Genomic DNA, 18,010 nt, shown 5'->3' on the forward strand with positions numbered 1-18,010 from the left:
GAGAGCCGCGCCTAACCTACCCCTACTAGTCACTCTCTGATGGTGGTTACACATTACCAACAAATGTGAAAATTCCAGGCTTGGGTCCACCATAGAGGATGGTCGACAGATGCCAAGAGATTACTTACCTAAGTAAACTCGAAGAAAAGGTTGGACCTCTTGTTTCTCAATGACACTGCATGTGCGATGTGCCTGTAGATGCTGTATTTTACGCTCTCGCTTTGCTCAGCAATTGTTTTCCACACGAGTCATTATTTTGGATTGAAGATGACTGGCCCAAAGAGAGGAAGAGGAAGGGGGAAGTCATTGCGGGAGTACCTGTCAGGTATGGTAAGATTCCTTCTGGAAGGGGCTTCCATCACTAGTCTAACGGACGCCTTGGGCGCTTAGTCCAAGACAGAGTGGTAGTGCGATTGTCGCGATAAAAATAGCTGGCCATCCATCAGGCTGAAAAGTAAGGTTCCCATGGAAGTACTAGCACTTAGCATCCCAGTTCTGATTCCTCCTTTCACCTCGAATGTTGAATCAATCGTTGCTTACTTTCTGCCCCTAAACTTCTGCTTCTCACTCTCAGGATGATGGTCAGGTATTGTAATTATACATGTACAGTATGTAACTTATCTTATCCATATGTAGTTAACTCCTCCGTAACAGTTACTTAAGTTAATTAACTAAGTAAATATTTGGGCTAGTGCCTGCTTACCTCACATCAGATAGATAACTAATTAACTAACTAGTAGTTGACTTATGTAGATAGATAATTAGGAGTTACTATTTTAATTTCCAAGAATTTTCCGGCATCAGTAAGATTAATCTCCTCTACTACTTAAGCAACCGATGTGGATTACTTGCTCGTAATAAAATTCGTTAAAAATGAACAAGTAACGATCTTTATCGTCTTCTAGTTTCTTCTTCTATTGTTGCCTGCACTAGTTTCTTACTTGAATGATAGTCAACTAGATACCCGAACCATGGAGAGGAAGAATTGATGATTAATACGAGGTCTACTTCAGTAGTTACCTATTAGTGGTCCAGTCGTTATGGAGTGGTTTACCTGTGGAGGAGCCTTACTAGTATTTATTAGAACTCCATACTACTACTAGTGTTACTACTACTATGGTACTACTATCTACGTACTGGAACTGCCTGGTAGGCTGCAAGGAAGTCCGTACTGTTAGTACTGTGGTGGTTCCTGGCCTTGTCTTTTCTTTTCCCTTTCCCCCCCCCCTCCAACCCCTCTTCCCTATGACAAAACCCCCTCCCCTCTTTCTCTCGTACTCGACAGTAAGATTAATCTTATTCTTTGTATCACCTATACTGCGTATCAAGGCCACCTAAATTAGTGCCAGGGAAAATAACCAGACTGTTAGCGTCCATTCCCAGACCCAAATGAATATATTACACACACTCTTTCCCTGTCTAGTTATATCTCTTTTGCCTGCTAGAGAATTCTTAGTTAGACGTGAAGAAGCCCTTGCGCGCGCCCTCTCTTCCTTGGTGTTCCGTTATATCTTCTTAGTCCAAATCAGTTCAGTAACAGTAGTTAGTCGTGACTGCGCCCCCCCCCCTTCTTCCCACCCCCTCCCCCTTCTCGGAGAACGACTTACTAGTTAGTTAGTCCTCCACCACTATTCGGCAGTCCCCACGCCGGCTCTACTTTTTTTCTCTCGAGAGAGGTTCCGATGAACCGCTGAGCCCAGCCAAAAGTGCCAAACACGCTATTGACTGGCGCCCAGTCCGAGACGAGTGACAATTAATTTTTCTTTGCCAATTTCAGCAGGGGTAAGGTGGAAACAAAACTAACACGGGTGAAAAAAGCAATACCGTCCAATAAACGGAGAATCTCGCCGACGATGAATAGGCCACCCCAAGGTCACGGTCAGCCACGGCTGGGTGCTACCTGGTATCCAGGGGGCCAGGATGATTTCTACATGCCGGAGGTCATATCCCCCTCTCCTCAAAGGTGCGAAACCTCCCCTCGGATGACAGCGGTCATAAGAAAGAATAAAAAAAGAAAAGACATTCTTCAGACAAAAAAGGGGAAATCACCACATTTCCCCCAAATAGAAAACCCTGTCTTTTCCTGGCCTTGTACGGAGTACCTAGGTTGGCGTGTTGCTAATCGATAAATCCTCCTTCCATTAGGGTCATGCCAGAAGTCCCGGAGAACATGCAGGATAATATCGCGCACCTCGAACACGAGGCCCGGAACCCCCACCACAACCAGTATGATCGTTCGCGTTACCCTGAACGAACTACCTCTGCGGTCGCTCAGGGTCAGGCTTCTCCAACCGCCGCCTACGATTCCGCTCGTTTTGAGCAAGCCGCTGTCCACGACACTATGGACGCCCCCAACTTTTCGCCATTCCCAGTCCTGCGCAATCCTCCACCTAACGTCCCCCCGACCGATGAGCAGAGGGAGGTAAACTTGGAGAGGGCCCGCATGGCCGTACTGTCGTCAAATGATCCTGATATGCAGTTGGCCTGGGCGCAGGATGCGCTCGCCTATGTGGAAGTTGCTATGCAAAATGAGGCTCGTCTGTCGTTGATTCAGCCCCCGCGCCCTCAGACCCCTCCGGCGGAGCGGCAGCTGAAACTCGATGCGATGAATATCGTCAACTTTCTAGCGGAGCAATATCATCCCAAGGCCGAATTCATCAAGGGAATGTGGCTGGAGTTTGGCAAGTTTGGATACCGCGTGGACAAGAAGGAAGCTTTCCGTGCCTATTCGAGAGCTGCGGAGAAAGGCTACGCCAGAGCCGAGTATCGTATCGGCATGCAGTTCGAGAGTTCGGGAGAGCCAGAGAAGGCTATCAAGCATTACGAGAAGGGAGTTGCGCTCGCAGACTCGGCTTCATTCTACGTATGGTCCCTCCCTATTATCGCGTCCCAGCGAATGCTGATGTTTTAATCAATAGCGCCTGGGAATGATGATCCTTCTTGGACAGCATGGGCAACGCCAAGACTACCAAATGGGTCTTAACTATATCAGCCTTGCTGCGCAGTCCTGCGACGAAAATGCGCCTCAGGGAGCTTACGTGCGTCCGCCTACTTATCCTCTTGGTGACCAGAGCTCTAACATGTTGTGTAGGTTTACGGTATGCTTTTGGCACGAGAGCTGCCGCAGGTAAACGTTCCTGAGCAGTTCTTGCCGCTGGATCTGAATGCTGCTCGCGTCAACATCGAGAAGGCTGCTTACCATGGGTTTGCTAAGGCCCAAGTCAAGATGGGTGCGGCCTATGAACTGTGCCAGCTTAGCTGTGATTTTAACCCTGCATTGTCCTTGCACTACAACGCGCTGGCTGCACGCCAAGGCGAGCCAGAAGCGGAGATGGCTATCAGCAAATGGTTCCTCTGCGGCCATGAGGGGGTCTTTGAAAAGAATGATGAATTGGCGTTCATGTATGCTCAACGTGCGGCTCAAAGTGGGTTCCCCACCGCTGAGTTCGCCTTGGGATATTTCTACGAAGTCGGTATCTTCGTTCCGGTGGATATCAAAGAAGCCAGGAGCTGGTATGCCAAAGCTGCAGCAAATGGAAACAAAGACGCGACCGGCCGGATCGATAGCATCTCGCGCTCCAAGACCCTATCGAGGAAGGATCATGAACAGGTTGCGATTGCCCGGATCAAGTCGACTCGCTATGGCAATGGCCCGCGAGGGCCCCCGATGAAACCGCCTCAGGAGAATCTCGAAATGCCCGATCCCTCCAGAATGACTCTATCAGATAACCCACCTGCCGCGCCTGCTCCTTACCCTGACAGACCGGGATCTCGTGCTCGACCTGTGTATCCGCCAGGATATCCCATGGGTGCGGACCCCCGGCCAAGTTCTGCATTTGGAATCAACCCGAATATTCGGTCGAACGCGCCGAACTACAACCGTGCTGCTTCGTACGGGCCTAGCGCCATGGGATACCGCTCACCAGGCCCCAGTACGCCATCAACGACTAGCCCCACAAGCCCAGCGTCGGCGGCACCTAAACTCGATATTGGCTACTCAGCACCCCTCGAGAATCCTCACCCCGATGCTCGCAGACGTCCTCAGCGACTGGACAACATGCCTCCCCCAGACAGGAGACCTGTGCGGGGCCCTGCTTCTCCCCACTCCCAGGGTGGACCGACGGGCTCTCCTAGGCCGCCTGCCTCGCCTTCCACCGCATATCCCCCACGGACTGAATCCATGCCGCCGCCCGGTGCTGCAGCGACGCCCCGGCCCTCATCATCATCTGCTTCCACACCTAAGCCTCCTCCCTCAACTTCGACTCCCAAGCCTCCCTCCACGGCTTCAAGCACATCTAGCCAAAAACCCGCACCCGCTAAACAGCATGGTAACCTGCCAGGCAAGGGCCCCAAAACATTCGAGGAGATGGGTGTTCCGACTGTCCAGAAAGACAATGATTGCGTATGTAACCTCCTTTCTTCAATATCTCAATTTTAAAGACGCTGTCATCAAGCTAACTACGCGCAGATCGTCATGTGATACCCTTGAAGATCTCTTACTTTTGGTCTTTCTTCATCTGTGCCATATTCGAAAGGACAAAAAAAAACTTGGGGAGTGGGTTTTTCTTTATTATATCTTTTACTTTTCCCTCGCGTACAGGATCTATTAATGTAGATGGTTTGGAGTGTTGGAAAATTGGATGGTCAGTAGACGAGAAGATGCATAGTGTTTTCTTCCGTGTCTTGGGCCATCTAAGGATTGCATATGTCGTTCACCCTGTTGTCCTGAATCTTCCCTTTTTTACTCCAGTTTGCTCTTGGATGTGATGTTTTGTTTCGGTATCATGATTTACATGCAACGGCGTAGGACCAAGTATCTTGCAGCATGACCAGGCCTTTGTCTGTCCTTTCTCTTCTGGCCCCTCCACAATTTCAGCTCGCGTGTTCAGCCTGCCTGAAGGCAAAATTTTTTTTCTAGATAATTTTAATCCACTACCTTCCATTTCCAGATGAGAGCCCTGTCGTGTGGCCCACGTGATGATCCAGGCATACAACGGGCCTATCATTCGCTGAATCCCACATATCATATCTTGGTTTATCCTTCCCAAGTCTCTCTTCAATCTTGCTCGCAAGAATCCGAGCAACGCAATCCGACCTCTCAATGGCCCAGAGAAAGGCGAAAAATGAGAAGCAGCTGGGTTCCGGATGTGAGCAACTCACAATCTTTGGAAATACAGTCGAGCTGGCTTATGCACAGCTAACAAAGTGAATTTGGAAAAGCCGCTGCTCCTGATGGTTCTGCATTAGTGCTAGAGTATCTCCGTGAGCTTACTCCACCATTTGCTAGTCTGCTTGCTCTAAGGAGTCTTGTAATTGTTGACCGTGCTTGCTTGCTAGGAAAACAAAAGTATAGATCTCTTCCACTCGGTTGAGTAGGCTGGTGGGCGTTGTTCATTTAACTAATATGTTGTGGGTTGTCAACGAGACAGTCGTCCTTATTCGGTTGGTTTCCATCATGATTTTGATGATGGTGATAAAGGAAGGTAGGGAAAGGTCTTCCACGGCTGATGTACAGCAGGCTATTGAGCTTTCGGTGAATCTGCACAATAAGATTACAAAAGGTAGGCTCCTTTTTACCAAGGCGAGACCTTTGTGAGACTTACATGCTAAAGCTGTATATATGATAGCACACGCCGCGAAAGCTCTACGGGAACTACATCAGAATAAACAAATTGAAGGACGGGCTGCTGGTAAGTAGACCACAAGCAATATAAGGATAAATGTGCAATGGGATGGAAAAAATGATTCGCGATACGTTAGGGAAACAGATAGTATATCACGCCCTCCAGGAGACGTCCACCGAAGTGACGCCCGAGATCATTGCAGCGTTGGATGAGCAGGCTGAGAAACTGCAGGAGCAAGTAACCAGTCTCGAAGCTGCAGAGAAAAAGACGCGAGCGGAGCTAGCAACCATCTGTGCAAGACCCTTGCTCTCCGAACTTCGACGGGACGTCGGTCAGTTTGAGCAAGAACATGAGGCAATCCGTGCACGCCTGGTGCAGGCGCGAGGGAGCGACGCAGGGACTGTACCCGTGCAGGTAAAAGTGGATGCTGAAAGAGACTGGAAACATTGGCAAAATCAGGCCAAGGTGCGCGGTCGGATATGTCGCGATCTATGGCGGATGTGTTCGGAAGTTGTGCCCGACGACATGGGCCGAGAAGAACTATGGGTAAGATGGATGAACACAACTGGTCTGCATTGATATTGAGACATGCTGACGATGTCGAGGTGAAGGATAATCTGGGATTGGAGGGACCATTTCTCAAGTGATGATGAAATTGAGAGGCAGAGGTCTACCTGTTCGACCTGGTCACAAGCAAACATTGGTCCACAATCCTGAATCTTCCTATGGCCATAAATACTATACACTGTATGACCCGTGATTTAATTCAATAGAAATTACTATTGCTCAATCGGGCATTTGAAAGGTTTACGGAGTACACAGTACATGGTACATGGTACGGAAAAGATGCAGATGTTGTGCCACCAGCTACAACGTGAGAGTGTGGGGACGATCCGATAGCGAGGACTAGATATCTATCTGGCTGATCGGCAGCCGCTCCGCCCTGCGCGGGATCAGGAGGGTGTGATTTGACGAGCAGAACCCGAGAAGAGCTAAACAGCCTAGGCCGGGGAGCTGCTTTGAGGCAAAAAACTAGGGCCGCAAGATGCGGGTTAGGGGGAAGATCAGATGAACAATCCGACAGGTGTCATCCGAACGAATAATTGGATGATCTTCATGATTCAACAAGGAACAGTGAAGCATGGGGCTGTCAACTGAGGGGGAGGAAGAAAGCATGCGACACAGTCAGGAGCTGTTGCAGACTCGATCTGACGCCACTAGGGAGGCTTTTGACGCCGGTTTGCCTTTCTGCATCGGGAGACCGTCATGCGCCCAGGACCCTGCGTTGTTTTGGTACAAAGAGACAAGGCGTGATGTGATGTTGGATGATGGCCGTAAATCTTTCATTGTAGTAGCCAGCATGAATGTCCAGCAATTGGATTTCCGAATTGTACTGTATGGAGAGATATGTGGAGATCGTACTACTAGAGAAGGGTGAGGAGGAGAGGAGGGTGTATGGTGGAAAGGGTAGAAGAGAAAGAGGGGGGGGAGGGGGAACAGAAAAAGAGAAAATGAGTGGGGAGGGCAATAAAAAAGATCAGAAATTCAAGATTGAGAGTAATTGAAACTAAATAGTTGCAACTTTCTTAATCACCGTCCATCCATGTGGTTTCCCTCTCTCCCTCTTTAGAGTAGAAGTCTGCCCGCTCTCTTTCTCCTGAAGCTATTCATTATTATTCACTCGAAAAGTCAACACTTCATTTTGTTTCAAGAATTTCGATAGGACTAAATTGATTGCAAGATTCTGCCTGACATAAACTAAAAAAATATCTCAAAGTTTTGGAGGCAATCGGGCAACTACTAGGTACATACGTACTAAAACGAGAGGTGTAAGCATTCCCAACCGGTCGGGAGACTTGAGACTTGAGAACTAATTGTTCACAATCTAGAGAAGTGAAACAAAAAAAAAAAAAAAAAAAAAAAAACCCTTCAAAGTGAACTATAACTATTGATTTAATTAATTCACTTTGCGACTACACCGCCAAAGCAGGCGTGGTTTCTCTCACTCTACTTTTCGGTGATCATCCATCATCCATCAATCCCCACCAGCAAAAACCAAGCCGTGGAAATCTCGCCCCCCTCCTCCTTCCCTCCCCGTTCCACCGATAAACCCCTCCGGATTTTTGTGCTCTTCGCCGCCCGCCATCTTCTGCCGCCGCCGAACCCAACGCCCGCTAATCTCGTTCGCTGCTACTACTACTGCTACTACTGCCAAACTACTGCCAACTGCTGCTGCTGCTCTTTCTGGCGATGCAGCTGTCGGCTTCTCGCAATCCTCCACCTCCGCAACCCCTTCCTTCTTCTTCCTCTTCCTCCTCCTCGTCCTCTCACGCTGCTCGTCCTCCACCCCGTGTATCGGGTGAGATGAAAAGCCGCGCTCCTCTCCCGGTCCCCTCCGGCCCACAGGCTCTCCAGAACGGCCATTCCCGCAACGTCTCGGGCTTCGACATGGCTGCCCGCAGCCCTCCTAACCAGAGCAGTATGTTGTCTCCTATCTTTCTCGTTCTCTGCCTTCCCCCCCCCCCCACCCCCGGCCGCTTCGCACTGGCACACGAGACTGGTCGATTCCTCTGCACTCCAGACGGTCTCTCTCACGCTCGTCCCGCTCGTCTCCATGGCTACTCGTTCCATTTACCACGAGTCTTGATTGAATGCTGACTTGAAGGCAACTGTCGCGCAGACACCAAGCATGTGCCTTGCAAGTTTTTCCGTCAAGGAGCTTGCCAGGCCGGGCCGGCATGTCCCTTCCTCCATTCTACCGATGCTGCGATCGATTATGCGCCCTGCAAGTACTTCACAAAGGTAGGGAATTGGTGATATCATGACCGTTTGTTCCTTGCACCGAGCTATGCTCAATCGACCCTGATACTACATGGGGCTGACCGCATTTGGGGACAATTATAGGGAAACTGTAAATTTGGAGCAAAGTGTGCACTGGCGCATATTCTACCCGATGGTCGCCGAGTCAATCGTCCCAGTCCGGGAATGGCAATGGGAGGAAGTCATCTGAATTTGGGCGGGCGTGTCAACCCACAGGCCTATGTCAACCAGGACTCCGCGCTGACGAACTCGGTTCTTTCCCAACAACGACTGAATGGCCATGATCCCCGGTATAGCTCTCAGATGCCACCCCAGGATGAATATACTGCGTTGCATGCGCAACAGCAACAGCAGCAACAGCAACCCCCTTATGATGCCATCCCTACCATTGATACTGGATTGGTTTCGGATGCTGGCTCAAAGTACGGCTCACCAGTTGACGATCTGCGCTTCCCCATGTCGCCAAGCCATCATCATCATTTAACTGCACTTGATGCCCCACTTCCTGCATCTTTTGATAGCCAGGGGATCTCGCACGCCGCTCGTTATGGCCCGGTTGCGGCCTCTGTGCCCTCCAAATTCGGACTGGAGTTGTCTCCGCCAGCGCAGCGGATGGGCGCTGCGCCGTCAGATGCACTGCGGAATCTTCGGGATACAGCTTACGGCCCCAATGACTTGAGAAAGCCATCTTCCTCTTTCATCGGTTCATCACCGCCTGATCTTCTCAATGACAGTATCGGACCACGGTTCCTACACTCCCAGCGGCCTATAAAATCACGAGTGTTCTCTGCTAGCGTTCCTCGGCCCACTGCGCTGGATGACTGGGATGAAAGCAATTTCCCAATGGAGGAAGATTACTTACCGATGAATCTGCATGACGACGTTTTGACACCGCAGGAGCGACTTCGGCGTTTGTCGCGCACTGACCACGATCTTAGTGGACTGGGCATGAGTGGGACAAGTTTCTCAAAAGTTGGATCGCCTCTTGCCTCTAGCCCATCTCGTTTCGGCGCTCTGTTTGCCAAACAGCGACAGAGAAAGGAGGAAGATGTCCACGGCACCTCGCTTACTCACATTGGATCTCCCCTTCGCGAATCTTCTCTCAACCTGGGAACCAGCCCCAGCTTAGGCCCAATCGGTAGCCGGAGTCCATCTCGTCAGTCATCGATGTCAATGATCTCGCAACAGTTAAGCAGCGTCTCTCTGCACCCTGGCTCGGCTCGTCATTCATCATCTGTGGGTGCCAGCAGCCGCCTTGACCGGACCGTCTCATCTCCAGTTAGCACTAGCAAGATTGATGAGGAACAGGGCGATCTGGTCTTCTCCATGGAAGAAGAGGAGAATAATAAGCGAAACAGCGCTTCTTGGAGTCCACACAAGGCTGATTCCAATGACGACGACGTCTCAACACCGACGAGTAACTCTGGGTTCCAGCCATAAATTTAGCTGAAGAATACTGGTCTGGACCCAATACTCGGCCATTGCTACTGCATGTATACAATATACGAGGGGAAAAACCAAAAGCATATGATAACGGAAAAAAGGGCAAAGGGAAAACAAAAAAAGCACCACAGGTTGGTACCAGTCCATGATAATGTCCATAAATCATCGTCATCATTAAAAAGGATATACCGAGTGCTCTAGGCTTCGGCGCTATTGGAGGGCATTTTGCATAGAACAGTTCAGCGATCTCCAGGAGTTATACAACAGCCCTCTTTCCTCTTTCTTATTAATCTTGTGTCTTTTTGCATATTGCGGGCTTTTAGACCGATTGGGGGAACTTGTTTTGGACACGCACTCTTGGTAGATCAGGTTGCGAAAGACCACTTCTTTCCATGATCCGAATATAGCTTATGTCTCCACCTCGTAGACAAGTCAACACTGACACTGTGCTGTTGCATTCTGACAAGCATAGATGGATTGCTAGGAGGGTAAAGATGTAGGTTGTGACACATATATACGAAGTTATAACGGAGTGACCTTCCTAAAAGAAAACATCGACTGCATTCAACGTACTACTATACATGAGAACATGGACTTGACGAACAAAATTCTTCTACGATTTGAGTTTGGTCGGGTAACAAGAGGCTATCGAGGATGATGATGAAGACGACGACATCGCCATCCGTCCAAAGCAAGTTCCGTGGTTGTACCCTCATCCTACCTAGCTCGTGGCAATCCAGTGGGCAGTCTTTGTCTCACTGAGCATTCGAGGGAATTAAGCCGTAGTCGATTCAAGACAGTTCCTTCGCAACAAATCAAGCTTTAGGTCCAATGTCGCTCAGGTACATGGCGTTACCTTTAAGGCTGATGTAGCTCGGCGGCTGCGAGTTTGCCAATATCCGCGCAGTTTCCTGCTGGGACATGTGGTCGGCAAGAAGCCTTTGTTCGTGAGCTTTGGCATCTGCCTGTCGGATACTTTCCGCCTGGTCCTGATACAGGATTTCGTAAAGCTGACCTGTGCCCTGCGTGATCTGGGACGTCAAATTCTCCACGGCCCTAGTTGTCAGAGCGTCCACCCGAGCGGCGAGAGTTGTCTCAATGTCAGCTCGCTGTCGCTTAGCATCCGCTTCTCGCTCGGCCCGTTCATCCATCTCTTTGCGCTTCTTGGCCTCCACCAACCTTCTCCGCTCCTCTTTGGCAGCTAGATATTTGAGTGAATGGCCTAGCTTTTGCTGAACGGATGGGACTACATCAAGCGGCGGGCTGGAGAAGAATAGCACGCGACCCTGGTCATCACAGTGGAACTGTTCACGTATGTCGGCCGGGATGGCAGCATTCGCGGAATCGCTCAAATGGAAGACTTCGATCGGACGAGGAGCGTTGGGATTGTACATTCCCATGGGAGGAACCGGCAACCGGCTGCCAGAATATGCGTTATATGGTGTTTGTTGAGCGGCCGCGTATGGGTGAGACATAGCCGACGTTTGGTAGGTAGCCGGGTGAGGTGTTTGAGGGACGAATGCGCTAGCACGCTTCTGCAAGGCAGGCTGATAAGCCTGGGTTGGGGGAATCTGGGGTTGATGGAAATTTACCGGAGGAGCTGGTGCCGGTGAGCTCTGGGCCGGAGGAATAGGTGCAGCTGGGGATCGGACCGCCGCCACAGTTCCAGCCGTCACGCCGGTGCTTTGATTGTCTATACTGGGCCGTCCAGACGACTGAGAGATCGATGGCTGTCGAGGTGGAGCTGGGGGCAAGGTTGGTGGTGGCAGGGACGGAGGTGGTGACGGGGTTGGTTCTGGAGGAGGAGATTCCTGGTAAAGCGTAGATCCTGTCAGTGGTGCCAATCACCAGCAGTGGAAGAGGGGGGAAGGGGTTTGGGAAAGCTTACGTTCTCATCTCGAGGGCGGCGATGAACTGCACCGACGACAGGAGGTGCATTCTCGGCTCCCCAAGTCGGTTTGGGCAGGTCATCGGTCTCCTTCGCATCGCTCTTCAGCAAATGCTTGATCGGGCTGGGGATCTTCTTGATCCTTCGGGGAGCATCAAACAGATCCATCTCGTAGTCCTTTTCCCTGACTTCATCAGGGAGACAACTCGCCCACGTTTTAATCTTGTTCAGTTTATGCTTCTCTTCATTGTACCGAGCCTCGCAGACGTAGACATCTTTGTCGGGCGGAAGGCCTCGGGGTCGACCACGATTATAGCGAGTGAAGAACATCACGAAGCAACGATCCACAATCTCTTCCACCCGGTGATCACGATACTGACCAGTCTTGACCACTTCATTGGGGTAGAAATGCTTCTCGAAGTGATGGACAGTTTGCTCCGGGCGATAGTACCAACAAGCGTTGATCCATTTCTCACCCTCAGAATCCTGCCATGTGCGGTAAATCTGGGCGACAATGGGTTTCGTCACGTCATTCGGGTTCTGAATATGTACCCAGTCGCCAACCTTCCACAGCTCGCTCTTGTGCAGGATGCCATCCGGGAGGGGCAAGCGTCCATCCTCCATCAAGTACTCACTGTCCGGCTTCTTCTTCTCGTGCTCCGCCAGTTTGCGTGCTTCCAATTGCAAGTCAACCGCATCCTTATAGATTTGACTCTCTGGCTGGTTGTAGGCCTTTGCGTTGTTAAACATGAGGTCCATGTCTCTCATGAAATGGTCCACGGAATTGTACTTCTTCCGCTTCGACTTCCGCTTGATAATGTCGATAGCAATGGGTTCTCTGATTTCCATGTAATAGTCCGGGTAGGTGGCCTTGTCGGGCAATCGCTCGAAATGTCGCACCTTGAGTTGGCTACCAGGGCCCTTCAGCTTCCGAATACCCTTTAAGACAGCTTTGATTCTAGCCTCCATCGGGGTATCAACACGCGGTGGTCGTCCACGTTTCTTCCTCAGTTCAGGATCGTTCGACTTTTGACCGTCATCTTTGCCACCGTCCCGTTTACCACCCGGACGAGGGCCCTTTTTCTTCTTCCGTCGGCTCTCATCATCCGAATCTTCCTCATCCTCTTCGTCTTCTTCATCCTCGTCTTCCTCTTCCTCTTCCTCGGGAAGGGGATCGGCCTCGGGGATTTCCCCCAGATCGGGAAGTTCAGCCTCTTCCGCAGTGATGATCCCTTGATCAACCAGTTTTCGAAACTCGGCAATGAAGACATCCTTTTGTTGTCAAAGTTGCAGTCAGCGAAACTGAACATGAACGCATCGATAGCCGAAAGTAGAGCCCGAGTTTCTACAGACCTTTATCACGAGCGCATCTTCGTACGCTTGGGATTTGGGGCGGTTGTAGGTTTGCGCATTGTGAGGGATCTAGCGAACAGGATTGACGTAAGCTAACTATGAACCCCGGATGGTGAAAGAGCCAAAGTGATGCAACATACTAGGGCACAGTCGCGCACGAACTCCGAGAAGCTCTTATACTCGCGCTTGTTGATCTTTTGTTTAAGAATGCTTAGAGCCATAGGCTCCTTGATGATATCGTAATAATCAGGAACATTGCGTTTGTTGACGCTTCGCTGGAACAGTCTTGATGGATCATGGCCACTGCAACCCGTGGGGAAGAAGGGGATTGTCAGTCTGAATTGAGGGACACGATCCAGCCTCGGACAGAATGCGACTCAGCGCGGCGAATCTCCTCCGGGGTCCAACCCGCAGGACAAGGGGATTGGAGAACTTACTCCTCTTCTCTGAAATCATAGATAGCCAAAACCACATTCATCATTGACCTCCATTGATCATCTGTGATCCCATCGGTGGGAGCCTGACCGTCGGTCTGGCCATCGTTCTCGATCGACTTGACCGGTTCCTCAGGAGCAGGTTGAGGTTGCGCTTGCGACGGCTCCGGTTCCATACTGTAGACGGCCGCGGCCACGCAAGAAACGGCACGCAGATCAGGGCCCAAACCCACTCGTCAGTCTTGATTTCAAAATATCCTGTCAGTCGAGCACATCGACAGCGGGAGCAGATCTGGGGTGCGAACAGGAGTACAATGAGCGCAAAAGCGCACAAGGACGAGATTCGCGCAGCAACTATGCTGACTCATCAGATAGCTTCAAGAGTCTGTGACGATACATGTAATATTACATACTACGTATAATCAGCGTCCTTGTTTTATTACATATACATACAATATACATACTAACATACCTTACTTCCAGGCTGCACCGCCACTTGCCCGCCTCCGCCGCGGTCAGGCATTACTACTATCGCTCCTCCTGCGGCGGAGATAAACCCTCCCCCGATTGTTCAGGTGCCGGGTTCGATTGCTGGTCAATTGTCTTCCCCCCAGCCTTTATTAATCACACCGACTGCAGCAACTGTTCTTGAAGCAGATTACTGGACTCTGAATATCTTTCGCACTCCATCCAGAATCTATATCTATATACACCCCTTTACCAATCCACCACCCCGCTAGCGTTCGCGATACTACGTCACAAGGGAGAATGAGGATCCGGATTCGCGGTCCGGCGGGACAGTCCACCGTCACGCTGGATGCAAATGCAACTGTCGACGACCTCCGGCACCAAATCACGGAGAAAACGGGGCTGACGGCGTACGATGTAAAATATGGATATCCAAATATCAAGCCCTTGGTGCTAGGCGCGCTTCCTTCGAAGCAGAAACTAGCAGATCTTGACATTACCCTGAACGGGGAACAACTTATCGTCACACAGCAAGAGAACTCGGCTCATGCCCCGCTAAAGAACGAACCTCAAGCGGCAGATTCGCCGCTGAAAGCGCCAGTTGTAGGCAGCACACATAAGAAGGGTTCTCCTGATGATCCGCCGGAGGTCCCCTCGCCTGACCATAGCGGAACCTTCGTTCTCCGAATCATGCCCGATGACAACTCTTGTCTCTTTCGTGCAGTGAGTAGTGCGACTATGGGAGGAGTAGATGCCATGACCGAATTACGATCTGTTGTTGCGCAAACAATCCAAGCGCACCCAGACCTTTATACTGAGGCAGTATTGGAAAAGAAGCCGGATGAATACTGCCGCTGGATTCAGAATGAGGACTCTTGGGGTGGTGGTATTGAGCTGAGCATTCTGAGCAAGCATTTCGACATTGAAATATGCTCCATAGACGTGCAGACCCTTCGCATCGATCGCTTTAACGAAGGCGCCCCGATGCGGTGTATCGTGGTCTATTCGGGAATCCACTACGATACAATCGCTTTGTCGCCTTCTAGTCCGCCCTATACCCACTCAGATGTGCCTCCTGACTTTGATACAAAAGTCTTCGACGCTGCAGATCCATTGGTACTCGAGAAGTCGCAGGAACTCTGTCAGGTTCTGCAAACCAGGCATTACTACACTGACACAGCTGGGTTTCGTCTTCGTTGCAATACGTGCGGAGGGACATTCGTCGGAGAGAGAGGTGCTACACAACACGCCGAACAAACAGGACATGTTGATTTCGGCGAGGCTGGCTGAACAGAACCTGTGCTAGCTGGGTGAGCATCCATCTTCCAAGATATATACGACACTATAAATATTATAATGTGGCTGTTGGTGAAAGCCGCAACTCCTAAATTACTAGACTTAGAGGTCGGGTATCCCCCTACTTTCAGTGCAGCTAAATGAATCAGTTCTTCAGTCTACATGTCTTTCCTGGCTCCCTCGTTCAGAAGTTGTACTTGCTAGAGAATATATCGCCTGGACCCAAGGAACCATCCTTTGAAAATGTCCGTTTAATAATAAAGCGATCGCAAATAGTAGGTTAGAGGTTGTTTTATTATCATCAAACCAGGAGTCATTATCATACATTGGCTCGGGAGCTCTATATCATTGCTACTTCGTCCGCTTCTCCATCATCCTTATCCTCATCTTCTTCCCCAGTGTCTGCGCTATCGTCGGGGTCCCCTCCCCACTCCACATCATGGTCTATAGGGTCAGTGAAAAACTCATGTTGTAGGGCTTCCTTGGCACTAAGGCGCTTGTAGGGATCCAGCTCCATGAGGCCAGCCAGTAATCGAGTGGCCTGTTTCTCACTTTCAGTTAGCTCTTCGACACAGCTGGCCCATTTCACAAGTTTCTCCCAGCTATACCCCTTTTCACCGATGGTCGGGATATTTGTTTCGAATATCTGCCCATGCATGGCTGCAGCAGCTTTCATGCGTCGAGTGCCGAAGATACTCGCCATCTCAATCATAGCGTCAACATCATCAGCCGAGTTAAAAAAAGGAAAGCGGCGTCCAAGTAGGGTCAAGAGAATGACGCCGGCGGACCACATATCTATTTTGGTTGTCTGAGAAGTGCACTTGAAGAGGACTTCAGGTGCACGAAACCCACGCGTTCCTGCTCGATTAGCGCGCCTTGATGGTCGTGAGTCGTTCTTAGGATAGCCAGCTGATAATGTCGTCGGTGAACAATGAGTGCTGTGATAACTGTGGTTATATCTACTACGGCGTATGTAAGCTGCATTTGCGCACAGGCAGGTACCTGTGTACTCAGAACCCTCACGCTATGACCGCAAGTCAGTATGTTGTCGCCTCGTATGACCAGTGGATCTACTCACTTCTGCAAGCCCGAAATCGACTAACACGCCTTCTCGAAGATCAGGATTATAGAGGAAATTACTGCCAAGGCTATAAGTTAGCATCCGGCAAGTATCGAAGACATGGTGGAATAGCGCGTAGTCCTTACGTTGGCTTGATATCGCGATGGAGAATGTTATGTTTATGGACGGAGTGCAGTGCAGTGAACAGTGACCGGAAATAATGTCGCATATCAGCAACCAGGAATGTGCGATACTGAATGCGAAAGTCGGTGTGTGGGAAGAAGGGTAGAACGGCCACAACTTGATCCTGGTAGCGGAAAGCTGTGATTAACGGGCATACTGATCGGCAACCCCGAAGATCATGTAGCAGCTCAAGTTCATTTTGAATGCGATGGGGACTACTAGTCACATAGATCTTTTTCAATGCAACGAACCGTGGCTTCCTTCGTTTGATGGGAATCGAGCGGCCGTTATCACCTTCCACCCGGCGTCTTTTAGACGGTTGGTCCGTCCAACTGTCCGTGTGGTTGCCTTGGAAAGTGTCCCAGTCGTTTTCATAGTGGTCGTACAAGAGGTCCTCTGCTTTGTACACGGTGGAAAAGGTACCTGTAAACCCATGGCCAGCCGGTCAGTCCGTCGGTGCAAGTAGAAGCAGCTACTATGTGGGAGGACACAGCCAAGGGCAAGTTAATCGGCTGCACTATACCTTCTCCGATTCTATTCAACAGCCGAAATCTATCAGATATGCCGGGGAATGTGTCCTCGAGTTTTCTCATATCTTCTTTCACTGATTCATCAACATCCTCTTTGTCTTGAGCGTCACCCTCCTCGTACTCCACCTCTTCTCGAATTTGCTCTATCGATCCATCACTATCTGTGGCTGCACTGTCCTCTCTAACATATTTGGGGCCTTGGGTCGCAGCGACAGGTTGCTGTATGCCGAAGGTATCGGTAGGAACTGCATGAAGAGCGGACATCGCAATGAGGACCGCTTGGAAGGGCTGTTACAGACTAGCAGGGAAGATCACTGAGTGATAGCTTGATCAGCAGAACCTGGCAGCAACACGACAAAACAGGTGCAATAAGACTGAAAATGATATAGTCGTGCTTCAGGAAGGAAAGGAAGGCGTGAGGTTATGGAAATATGCGAATGAGTGCAGGGTGGTATTGCTAGATCAAGTCGCGCACGCGCACATACACGTGTGGATAGGTATGAGGAGAAGCCCCAGTCCTGTTGTAGTGTTGTGGTGAGGGAAGTCGGTCGTCGCTCCCACTGTTTTCCAGCAACAATCCAAAGATGCTTCAAACAGCATGCAAAACCGCCGCACCAGGAACCAGACTTGTTTGTTTACTCGTTTGTAGTTACATGAATCATATAAACGTAATTTTCATATTACAAGTATTGACAGGAAACAACCACAAAGCGGAAGGGTCTGAAGCAAACCTATCAGATTACATGTTGCTGGTGTACTGGTAGCCGTTTGCAGTATATGTTGGTTGTAATGCTGTAATTTGTATTTATCAAGACCTGCTACAATACGGGATAGCGGCGTGAGAGTGTAATTATTGAGGGTTGAAGCGTGTGACATAATTTACTGGTACGCAACGCTCAGCCCCCGCCGCC

At 50.2% G+C, this 18,010-nt stretch overlaps 6 protein-coding genes across 6 annotated transcripts; 4 read left to right on the forward strand and 2 right to left on the reverse strand.

The window, feature by feature from the left end:
• Window positions 1-2,149: 2,149 nt before the first annotated feature.
• On the forward strand, window positions 2,150-4,480 carry BO79DRAFT_251228 (putative chitin synthase activator (Chs3); the record flags this gene model as incomplete). Its single annotated transcript, XM_025685855.1, has 4 exons — window positions 2,150-2,863; window positions 2,919-3,038; window positions 3,092-4,402; window positions 4,469-4,480. The coding sequence occupies 4 exons, from the start codon at window positions 2,150-2,152 to the stop codon at window positions 4,478-4,480; spliced, it is 2,157 nt and encodes a 718-aa protein (XP_025543559.1).
• Window positions 4,481-5,101: 621 nt separating this feature from the next.
• BO79DRAFT_188246 (putative TBP interacting domain protein) lies at window positions 5,102-6,391 on the forward strand (the record flags this gene model as incomplete). The annotated part of the gene is made up of 6 exons (XM_025680584.1): window positions 5,102-5,147; window positions 5,207-5,235; window positions 5,519-5,561; window positions 5,628-5,690; window positions 5,761-6,170; window positions 6,236-6,391. The coding sequence occupies 6 exons, from the start codon at window positions 5,102-5,104 to the stop codon at window positions 6,269-6,271; spliced, it is 627 nt and encodes a 208-aa protein (XP_025543560.1). The 3' UTR covers window positions 6,272-6,391.
• Window positions 6,392-7,988: 1,597 nt separating this feature from the next.
• BO79DRAFT_138640 (putative spindle poison sensitivity protein Scp3) lies at window positions 7,989-9,884 on the forward strand (the record flags this gene model as incomplete). The annotated part of the gene is made up of 3 exons (XM_025678165.1): window positions 7,989-8,103; window positions 8,290-8,426; window positions 8,529-9,884. The coding sequence occupies 3 exons, from the start codon at window positions 7,989-7,991 to the stop codon at window positions 9,882-9,884; spliced, it is 1,608 nt and encodes a 535-aa protein (XP_025543561.1).
• Window positions 9,885-10,442: 558 nt separating this feature from the next.
• Window positions 10,443-13,845, reverse strand: BO79DRAFT_188252 (putative RSC complex subunit (RSC1)). Its single transcript, XM_025680585.1, has 5 exons — window positions 13,566-13,845; window positions 13,269-13,431; window positions 13,129-13,197; window positions 11,776-13,047; window positions 10,443-11,698 (listed from the first exon to the last, which is right to left on the reverse strand). Exons 1-5 carry the CDS (start codon window positions 13,736-13,738, stop codon window positions 10,703-10,705), a joined length of 2,673 nt encoding a protein of 890 aa, XP_025543562.1. The 5' UTR covers window positions 13,739-13,845; the 3' UTR covers window positions 10,443-10,702.
• Window positions 13,846-14,174: 329 nt separating this feature from the next.
• On the forward strand, window positions 14,175-15,423 carry BO79DRAFT_207163 (ubiquitin-specific protease OTU1). Its single transcript, XM_025682122.1, has one exon. It carries the CDS (start codon window positions 14,331-14,333, stop codon window positions 15,318-15,320), a length of 990 nt encoding a protein of 329 aa, XP_025543563.1. The 5' UTR covers window positions 14,175-14,330; the 3' UTR covers window positions 15,321-15,423.
• Window positions 15,424-15,656: 233 nt separating this feature from the next.
• BO79DRAFT_166506 (serine/threonine protein kinase CDC7) lies at window positions 15,657-17,650 on the reverse strand. Its single transcript, XM_025679321.1, has 4 exons — window positions 17,093-17,650; window positions 16,533-16,992; window positions 16,405-16,465; window positions 15,657-16,350 (listed from the first exon to the last, which is right to left on the reverse strand). The coding sequence occupies exons 1-4, from the start codon at window positions 17,361-17,363 to the stop codon at window positions 15,667-15,669; spliced, it is 1,476 nt and encodes a 491-aa protein (XP_025543564.1). The 5' UTR covers window positions 17,364-17,650; the 3' UTR covers window positions 15,657-15,666.
• Between the last annotated feature and the right edge of the window lie 360 nt (window positions 17,651-18,010).

Source organism: Aspergillus costaricaensis (genome assembly GCF_003184835.1).
Source record: "Aspergillus costaricaensis CBS 115574 unplaced genomic scaffold BO79scaffold_4, whole genome shotgun sequence".
Lineage (NCBI taxonomy): Eukaryota > Fungi > Ascomycota > Eurotiomycetes > Eurotiales > Aspergillaceae > Aspergillus > Aspergillus costaricensis.